Raw genomic sequence first — 9,899 nt, 5'->3', positions numbered from 1 at the left:
CATGAACCCGTGTCCCCTGCATCGGCAGGCGGACTCTCAACCACTGCGCCACCAGGGAAGCCCCAAAGCCCATACTCTTAACCACATCTCCTTCACAGTGAAATCATTCTCCTTAGGTGAAGAAAGCAAAAAAAGCTCCAAAATTTCCCTTTGCTTCTTGACCTGGGGAAGGGTCATCCAAGGAGGATGAGTAGAGAAATGGTCCCAGAAGTGACATATGCAAAAGCAGGCATACTTAGGTGGGCTGCTGTATTCCTACTGAATTTTAGGGACTCAACATCACTCATCATAGAGACCGCTAGACCAGGATTTCTTAAAACTGTCACTGAATATTTCCTTTGTAGCCTTCTCTAAGTTCACTGCACCTGCACTGCTATTTACTTAATATTTTACCTTATATTGACTTCTTCTTTAACTCATATATATGAATCACATATTATTTAATCAATGTATTATATATTAATACAATATATTAGTAATATAATAGTACATGCATATATATATATATATGTATGTATCCACAGCCTTAAGAAGAAAATCAGTATCACTTGCTCTACATAGAAGAGAACCATACAAATAAAATGAAAATGAAAAAAAAATTATTAAATTCTAGCTAGGTTCTCTGGACGACCAAATTCACTTAGCCTGAGGCTTGCATTCTCTTTTATTTTTATTTTATTTTATTTTATTTATTTATTTTTGGCTGCGTTGGGTCTTCGTTGCTGCACGCAGGCTTTCTCTAGTTGCGGCGAGCTGGGGCTACTCTTCGTTGCAGTGAGTGGGCTTCTCACTGCGGTGACTTCTCTCGTTGTGGGGCACGGGCTCTAGGCATGTGGGCTTCAGTAGTTGCAGCACGTGGGCTCAGGAGTTGTGGCTCACAGACTCTAGAGCGCAGGCTCAGTAGTTGTGGCACACGGGATGTATGTATCCACAGCCTTAAGAAGAAAATCAGTATCACTTGCTCTACATAGAAGAGAACCATACAAATAAAATGAAAATGAAAAAAAAATTATTAAATTCTAGCTAGGTTCTCTGGACGACCAAATTCACTTAGCCTGAGGCTTGCATTCTCTTTTATTTTTATTTTATTTTATTTTATTTATTTATTTTTGGCTGCGTTGGGTCTTCGTTGCTGCACGCAGGCTTTCTCTAGTTGCGGCGAGCTGGGGCTACTCTTCGTTGCAGTGAGTGGGCTTCTCACTGCGGTGACTTCTCTCGTTGTGGGGCACGGGCTCTAGGCTTGTGGGCTTCAGTAGTTGCAGCACGTGGGCTCAGGAGTTGTGGCTCACAGACTCTAGAGCGCAGGCTCAGTAGTTGTGGCACACGGGCTTAGTTGCTCCGCGGCACGTGGGATCTTCCCAGACCAGGGATCAAACCCGTGTCCCCTGCATTGGCAGGCGGATTCTCAACCACTGCGCCACCAGGGAAGCCCCTGCATTCTCTTTTAAACACAGAGATTAGCCAGTGCTGGAAGGTTGGTAAAACCATATTAGTACCAAACTTTGACTTTTTCTTTTATGTAAGCAGGAGGATTAACAGAGAATAGGAAAGGGAATAATGTTCTCACTAAGTAATTTGATGTAATTTAATGCTGTGTCTGTGCACAACTGAAAAATCATGGGGCACATGTTACCTATATTTTGGGAAACCCTGCACTAGATTACAAGCCCCTGGACGGTGAAGACGAGCTCACTAATGTCTCCTGTGTCTGGCACACTGCTGGACATATTCCTCAGGGAATTTTTTAAATGAATTCATTGAATATATAATCCAGAGCTCATTTTTGGTATCTTTTGAGGACACTGTGGTCATTGTCTTTAGACATCTCATGGACCAGAAACTTATATACCTGTTATCTCTGCATCTTACATCCTACGTCTTTTGGACTCCCTGCAAATGGGAGATGTCTTCTCTCTTTTTAGTTCAAAGATTTAACACTTATATTAAGAGATCATGAATAAAATTATTCTTCCTGATCCCCTACTCAGGGCCCAGGAAGCAGAGGTCTGTGTGCACGTGTATGTTGTGTGTGCACATGTGTGTGCATGTGTGTATTTAGTAATGCCTTTAGCTACCCTTGAAAAGAAAATACTAATTGGGCTTTTGTATTTGTTATTTATGTTCTCAACACTCATTCCACCTTGTCATGCTCTCCAGTTTTCCTTCAGGGTCTGGCCCCTCTCATTTCTCATCACATATGCCTCAGAGCAGGCTCCATGCCCCACAGCTTAGGCACTGAGTGTGTGACCCAGGCTTGAGCCAGTTAGCACATCATGAGCCAGTTAGCACATCAAACTACCTTGGCCACAGTGATTGGCACAGAGATAGGCAAGAGACACAATCAAAGATGGTATATTTTCCAGGGATACTGCCATGGAGGCAGGTGCTCTTCCCTTGCTAGGCTGGAACTTGAGAGGATGAAAGGACTGGAGCAGTGGCCGCCATCTTGTTGACATGAAGTTGAGCCTGTTTGGGAATAGCACCCATCCAGAAGAAGAGAAGCAGATAGAAATAGATAGATGATAGATAAATAATGGATAGATTAATGATAGATAGATAGATTGATAGATAGATAGATAGGATAAACGGAGGGAGAAACCAGGTCCTACTTATCACTTGGGCCCCTATACTCTGCCATACCTGAAACCAGACCAACCCTAAGTTTTTCCCTTAGGTGAGCTGATGAATTCTTTTTGTTCAAACAAATTTGAGTTGGAGCTAAGCCTTCTCTAGTCTAGACTGTGACTTCCAGACAACACGGAACCAGAGAGTCTTGAGCAAGCAAAGTTTAGACAGAATATCAGCACTTGAAGAGTCTTTGAGAAGTAATTTCAATTGAACCAAAGACTACTTACTGGCCACCACACCATGTCCCCTCCAGCTAGAAAATAGCCTTTCACCGTGTCTCTTTTGGTCTTCACTGTGGACTGAAACAAAGAAGAGGGGTGGGTGAGGGAAATGTTAGCAATCAGACACATCCCAAAATGGTCTAGGCCACAGATTATAACCCGGGAGTCCAGCAGGCCAGACTCAGACATCAAATTTATTTTGGGTTTTTTTTGTTTATTTGTTTTTGGGGTTTTGTTTGTTTTTGGTTTTTTTGCAGGGGTCCCTGAGCGATACTTCCCATGGATATTGTTTGCCTGAAATATCTTACTCACTTTTTTTTTTTTTTTTTGCCACGTGGTTTGTGGGATCTTAGTTCCCCAACCAGGGATCGAACCCGGGCCCTCGGCAGTGAAAGCACAGAGTCCTAATCGCTGGACCGCCAGGGAAGTCCCTCAACTATAATTAAAAAAAAGATTGAGAGACTCCCCTGGCAGTCTAGAGGTTAAGACTCCACGATTCCACTGCAGCGGGCACGGGTTCGATCCCAGGTGAGGGAACTAAGATCTCACATGCCCCGTGGCTCAGCCAAAAAATAAAAATTAGAAACTTTTAAAAAGGTACAAAACTCTGAGGTCCTTTAAAAAAAAATGACTTCGCTGGTAGTCCAGTGAGTAAGACTGTGCTCCCAATGCAGGGGGCCAGGGTTCAATCCCTGGTAGGGGAACTAGATCCGGCATGCATTCTGTAACTAAAAGATCCCACATGCCACAGTGAAGACCCCGCAGCCAAAATAAATAAAAATAAATAAATAATTTTTTTTAAAAAGTATAGCTGATGTGTGATATTACATAATTTACAGCAATACAATATGGTGATTCAAAATTTTTAAAGGTTATACTCCATTTATAGTTGTTATAAAATATTGGCTATATTCCCTGTATTGTACAATATATTCTTTTTTTTAATTAATTAATTTTTTTTTTGGCTGCGTTGGGTCTTTGTTGCTGAGCGCGGGCTTTCTCTGGTTGCAGCGAGCGGGGGCTACTCTTCGTTGCGGTGCGCGGGCTTCTCATTGCGGTGGCTTCTCTTGTTGCAGAGCACAGGCTCTAGGCGTGCGGGCTTCAGTAGTTGTGGCACGCAGGCTCAGTAGTTGTGGCGCACGGGCTTAGTTGCTCCGTGGCATGTGGGATCTTCCCGGAGCAGGGATCGAACCTGTGTCCCCTGCATTGACAGGAGGATTCTTAACCACTGCGCCACCAGGGAAGCCCTGTACGATATATTCTTGTAGCTTATTTTATGCATAATAGTAGCTTATTTTATGCATAATAGTTTGTACCTCTTAATACCCTACCCCTGTATTGCTCCTCCCGCCTTCCCTCTCCCCACTGGTAACCACTAGTTTGTTCTCTATATCTGTGATTCTACTTCTTTTTTTTGTTATAGTCACTAGTTTGTTTATTTTTTAGATCTAGATCAAATATATTTTGTTTGACCCACGGGTTTTTTTTTTTTTTTGTGGTATGCGGGCCTCCCTCTGCCCTGGCCTCTCCCATTGCGGAGCACAGGCTCCGGACGCGCAGGCTCAGCGGCCATGGCTCACGTGACCCACGGTTTTTAAGAAGATTTTCATCTGAATGCCCTTAGAGGAGACATAAAGTCTTCAGGTCAACACAGCCCCTACCACTCCCTGCCTCACAGATGTATAATAACCCACTAGATCCCCCTAGGCATTTGAGTTTTAGACTCATGGCTTGTATAGACAAGCCACAATGAGCTGTAGATAGCTCACAATGGATGTCATTTATTATCAGTACTATGTGACAGACACTATACCAGGCATTTTGAAGCGTCATCTCATTTTAATCCTCACCAACTCCTATGAGGTTGATGTCATCAGGACAGTTTAACAGAAGAAGAAACTGTGGCTTGGAAGTAAAGTCACGTATCTAGTGCCATATTTCTACAAAGCAGAAGGCTGGGAACTCAAACCCAGGTCAGCCTGATTTCAGAGCTCTTTAGGAGTGAGCTTCCTGGCATTAAAGGTGCTTTAACAGAGACATTTTAACCATTAAGTAGCTATTTGTGATCTTGGATAAGTTGTTTAACTTCTCCCAGCCTCTGGGTGCAGGTGTTGGTGAGAGGAGTCTTACTGGATGGGAGATGACATGAAATGATATCTTTTCATCCCTGCAAATGATCTTACTATAGAAAACAGACACTATGGCTCATTGCTGCTGAACCCTGACACGGGAAGTATTTTGCAAGAGTAAAGAACTCCTTGTGTTAAAAGGGATCATCTAAATCCATGGCTTCAAAAACCAGTAATACATCAGAGTCTCCCAAGTCCCTTGTGAAAATATAGATTCCCAGGAACTCTAACCCTCACCCTAACTCTACCCCTACACCTAATCCTGATCTCAAACTTGTCTGACTCAAAAGCCCTGACTCTTGGGAATTCCCGGGCAGTCCAGTGGTTAGGACACGGCACTTTCACTGCCGGGTCCCCAGGTTCGATCCCTGGTCAGGGAACTAAGATCCCGCAAGCCGTGCAGCGTGACAATAAATAAATAAATAAATAGATAGATAGATAGATAAATAAAAGCCCTGACCCTTAACAACATCTCACTCATCTCAATATCAGATCCATGGTCTTTGGGATGTCCAGCACTTTTATCCCCTGATTGATCTAGAGGAGGGAAAGCTAAGGGGTTAGAGTAGAGAAATGATCTACAAATAGTCAAACTGAAGTGGGGACACATCAGTAGGCTACAGTTTTCAAGTCATTTGACCTGAAAATCAGATAGCAGCACCTCCTCTGCACTATCCTTTATCCCAAAGTTACTGTCTCTTTAATATGTAAAGTGTTCCTAGAAATTGATAAGAATAAAAGCAAGAACTTAATGAAAATGGAAAAATAATATGAAACCATACTTCACATAAAGGAAACAAGTGGTTCTTAAACATATGTAAGGATGTTCATTTTAGCCTCACTCATTATAAGATAGTACATTGAGATATGGTGTTTCCCTGTCAGTTTGGCAAAAATGAAAAAGTTTGACAATGCAATGTTACTGTGTATGTGATAATGTGACTTTCATACATTTAATGATTTTGTGCAGATTGGCACTAAACCTAAGGAGGGCAATTTGACACAAGCTATCATAATTACAAATACATATATCCTTTAACCTGACGATTCCACTACAGGGAATTTATCCTACATTATAGTTGTATACCTCCAAAATAATGTGTCCAAGACTTGTTTATTCCAGCATAAATTTTAGTGTTAAGAGATGGGGAACAGTCCAAATGACCCCCAGCAAGAAACAGGTTAAATAAATTGCGGTATGATCAGCTATGGAATACTGGGCAACTTTTTTTTTTAACACCTTTATTGGAGTATAATTGCTTTACAATGGTGTGTTAGTACTGGTCAACTTTTAAGAGGATGCAGAAGCTTCCATATACTGATATGAAAAGATATCCAGGAGACACTGATCAGTGAAACATATCAAAGTAAAAAACAGTATGTATATTAAGCTACCTTCTATTTAAGAATGAGGGAAATATACACATTAATATTTGCTTGGATTTACCTAAAGAAACTCTGGAAGAATACACTAATGTACCAAAAAGTTAATAACAGTGGTTGCCTGTGGAGGGAAGGGTAGTAGTAAGACTTTTCGCTGTGTGTCATTTTAAGTTGTTTTTATTTCATTGCCTTTAAAAAAACAAAACTACTTTTTAAATATTTTTTTTTTAAAGAGCATGGGCTTCAAAGTGAAGGAGATATGGATTCTAACCCCAGCTCTCCTAACTTACTAACAGAATAAGGAACTTAAATTCTTTGAGCCTCAGTTTTCTTATCTATAAAATGGGGTATAGCAATAGTACGTTCTTCATAGCGACCTGTGCAAATTACATGAGATAACATGAGTGAAAGTGCCTAACACGGTACTTGACACACAGTTGATACTCAATGCATTCTTTAAATATTAAAGTTCTGATTAGGAAATTCCCTGGTGGTCCAGTGGCTAGGACTCTGCGCTTCCACTATAGGAGGCACGGGTTCGATCCCTGGTCGGGGAACTAAGAACCCACATGCCATGTGGCACGGCCAGAAATAAAAATAATAAAAGTTCTGATTACTGTATGACCTTGAGCTAGTCTCTCACCCCTCCCCAGCCACTTTCCCTCCCCGTGACCTGGCTTACCCATAGTCCAACGGCCAGGACAAAGAGGAAGTACAGAACCAGCACTGCAATGTCACCTGGTTCCAGAGTCCTCTGGGGAAATGCCTCCAGGGGATCTGACCGCGTGGGCTGAGGGCCGCTGGGGCTGCTCTCCATGGTCCTGAATGAACTCTCTCACCCCTGTGGAAGCACAAATGTGTGTCAGATGCCAGGACCCGGTGCCACTCTTCTCACCCTCTCCGTGAATGCCTCCTTGGGACATCCGAGCAAGAGGACACACGTGGAGGAGACAACCTCGGGAAGGCAGATGCATCCACCCACTCACTCACTCAGCAAACATTTACAAGGAAGTCACGTCAAATCTACAGTTAATGTTTACCAATCCAACCACTCACTTGGCAAAATACAAAGAATACACAATTTAAGTAGTACAGATGTTTCACCACCCTCTTCCACATATCCAGGAGTGAGAGAAAAACAAGACACCTGCGTCAGTCTCTGTTCCCCAGGTACCTCACTACTGGGTGAAAGTCAAGCCAGCAATTTTGTCAGAGGCTCAGCCAGTCAATACAATCTTGTTTCACTGCTGGATATGTCCATAAAAATGCATATATTTAATAAACACTTATATAGTACTTACTACATGCCAGGCATCACCCTAAGTGTTTATAAACCTGTGAAATGGGCACTGTTGTTATTATACCATCTTACAGCTGGCAAAATAGAGGCACAGAGAAGTTAACTAACTTGGCTAAGGTAACACAGTTCAAGTGGTAGAGCTGGGATTTGAAGGCTAATAACCTTGCTCCAGAATCCATGTTTTGAACCAGTATCTTAAGGTATTTCTCAGTATATTGCACTTCCTTGGGCAATTTAAGGGATTCCTGTGGTGGGTAGACTCATGTCCCCCTCAAAGATGTTTACGTCCTAATGCCCAGAGCCTGTGAATGTGTTACGTTATATGACAAAGGACAATTACATTTGCAGATGTAATTAAGGTTGCTAGTCAGCTTCCCTTTAAACAGGGAGCTTATCTGAGTAGGACTAATGCAATCACCAGCGTCCCTCAAAGTGGAAGAGGAGATTAGACGAGAGAACCAGAGAGATGAGACTGTGAGACGGATTTGGCCTAATGTGGCTGGCTTTGATAATGGAGTAATGGGGCCATGAGCCAAGGAATGCAGGTGACTTCTAGAAGCTAGAAAAAGCAAATTAATGGATTCTCCCCTAGAGCATCCAGAAGGAAGTCAGTCCTACTCTCACCTTGACTTTAGCACAGTAAGACCCATTGAGAACTTCTGACTTCCAGAGCTGTAAGATAATGAACTTGTGTTGTTTTAAGCCACTAAGTTTGTGGTAATTTGTTACAGCAGCAATTGGAAACTAATACAATTCTCAAGGGTAATTTTTTTACTATAAGTGATTTGGGCTTTGACTTACTCCTGTGTTAAGATGGCTCCACTCTGGAGGTGTCAGCCTCTAGGGGTTCAGGAATGAAAAACTCAGTCCTGCCCTCTATGATGTGCACCCCAATAATGGGGTAAACCCACTCAGATAATAACACAACGTGATGTTTCATACAGTGGAGGTACATAGAGGTAGAGGTATTAAGAATTCAAGCTTAGGAGTCATCAAGCTGGCTCCACCACTTACCGATCCTGAGAACTTGGACAAATTCCCTAACTTCTCTAAACCTTAGCATTCCCATATGCAAAATGGGACAATAAGAGTTTACATTTCATAGATTGCTGTGAGCTTGTACCTGTGAAGTGTTAAGAACAGCGCCATGCACAGCTGTGTTCAGTAAATTGTAGCTGCTATTATTAATATTACTAATTTTCTACAATGTGCAATGAGGTAAGGACCACCTAATTTTACATGGAGAAATCCAGATGGTAGCATATGAGCTGGGTTTTGAAGAATGAGTGGGTGGTCCTACACAGCATAAGCGGGTATGAGAGAGCATTCCAGGCCAAGACAACAGTATCTACAGACATTGAGGTGTGAAAAAGCATGTCATGCTTAAGGAACCATCAGATTCTTGCCTGAGTATTAAGATTGGAAGGAGGGAGATGGGCACTGAGGCTCGTATAATGCTATGAAGACATTATACCAGGACTTTGATGTCATTCAAAGGATTCTGTAAGGTCAGTAATTTTCAAAGATAACATCAGTTGTCATCATCTTCAGATATCATCCCGTTTTTATGTTTTTAATTTTAATTTTTAATTGAGCATTTTAAAATTTATTTAATTAATTTATTTTTGACTGCGTTGGGTCTTCGTTGCTGCGCGCAGGCTTTCTCTAGTTGCGGCGAGCGGGGGCTACTCTTCGTTGCGGTGCGCGGGCTTCTCATTGTGGTGGCTTCTCTTGTTTCGGAGCACGGGCTCTAGGTGAGTGGGCTTCTGTAGCTGTAGCACACGGGCTCAGTACTTGTGGCTCACGGGCTCTAGAGCACAGGCTCAGTAATCGTGGCTCACGGGCTTAGTTGCTCTGTCGCATGTGGGACCTTCCCGGACCAGGGTTCAAACCCATGTCCCCTGCATTGGCAGGCGGATTCTTTTTTTTTTTTTTTTTTTTTTTTTGTGGTACGCGGGCCTCTCACTGCATGTGGGATCTTCCAGGACCGGGGCACGAACCCGTGTCCCCTGCATCGGCAGGCGGACTCTCAACCACTGCGCCACCAGGGAGGCCCCATCCTCTGTTTTTATAACAAATATTTTGTAATATTCCTTTTACTGAAAACTGAAATGAAATTCATAGTTAGTGTTACCTACCTACACACATAATTTTTTTAAAAAATCAATACAATGCTCTAACTCTATTATAAAAGAGAAATAGAAGCAATTTATGATTAAAATGATGGATAGGCTTCCC

General features: G+C 42.4%; 1 protein-coding gene across 6 annotated transcripts in view; it reads right to left on the bottom strand.

Moving 5' to 3' along the window:
- SLC5A11 (solute carrier family 5 member 11) overlaps window positions 1-7,196 on the bottom strand; it is a 45,671-nt gene extending 38,475 nt beyond the window's left edge. For 4 of the 6 annotated variants that reach the window (XM_024123461.2, XM_007105629.3, XM_055090144.1 and 1 more), the window contains exons 1-2: window positions 7,044-7,178; window positions 2,856-2,927 (exon numbers count right to left, since the gene is read on the bottom strand). In XM_024123461.2, coding sequence (XP_023979229.1) covers window positions 2,856-2,927; window positions 7,044-7,178 — 207 coding nt within the window. Of the gene's footprint in view, window positions 1-2,855; window positions 2,928-7,043 lie in introns of those variants that run through there. The other 2 variants (XM_007105628.2, XM_055090145.1) reach the window with 2 other exon arrangements.
- Window positions 7,197-9,899: the final 2,703 nt, after the last annotated feature.

This window comes from Physeter macrocephalus, chromosome 14 (genome assembly GCF_002837175.3).
Source record: "Physeter macrocephalus isolate SW-GA chromosome 14, ASM283717v5, whole genome shotgun sequence".
Lineage (NCBI taxonomy): Eukaryota > Metazoa > Chordata > Mammalia > Artiodactyla > Physeteridae > Physeter > Physeter macrocephalus.
Note: the sequence above shows the minus strand (reverse complement) of the source record. Positions and strands in the feature narration are given on the sequence as shown.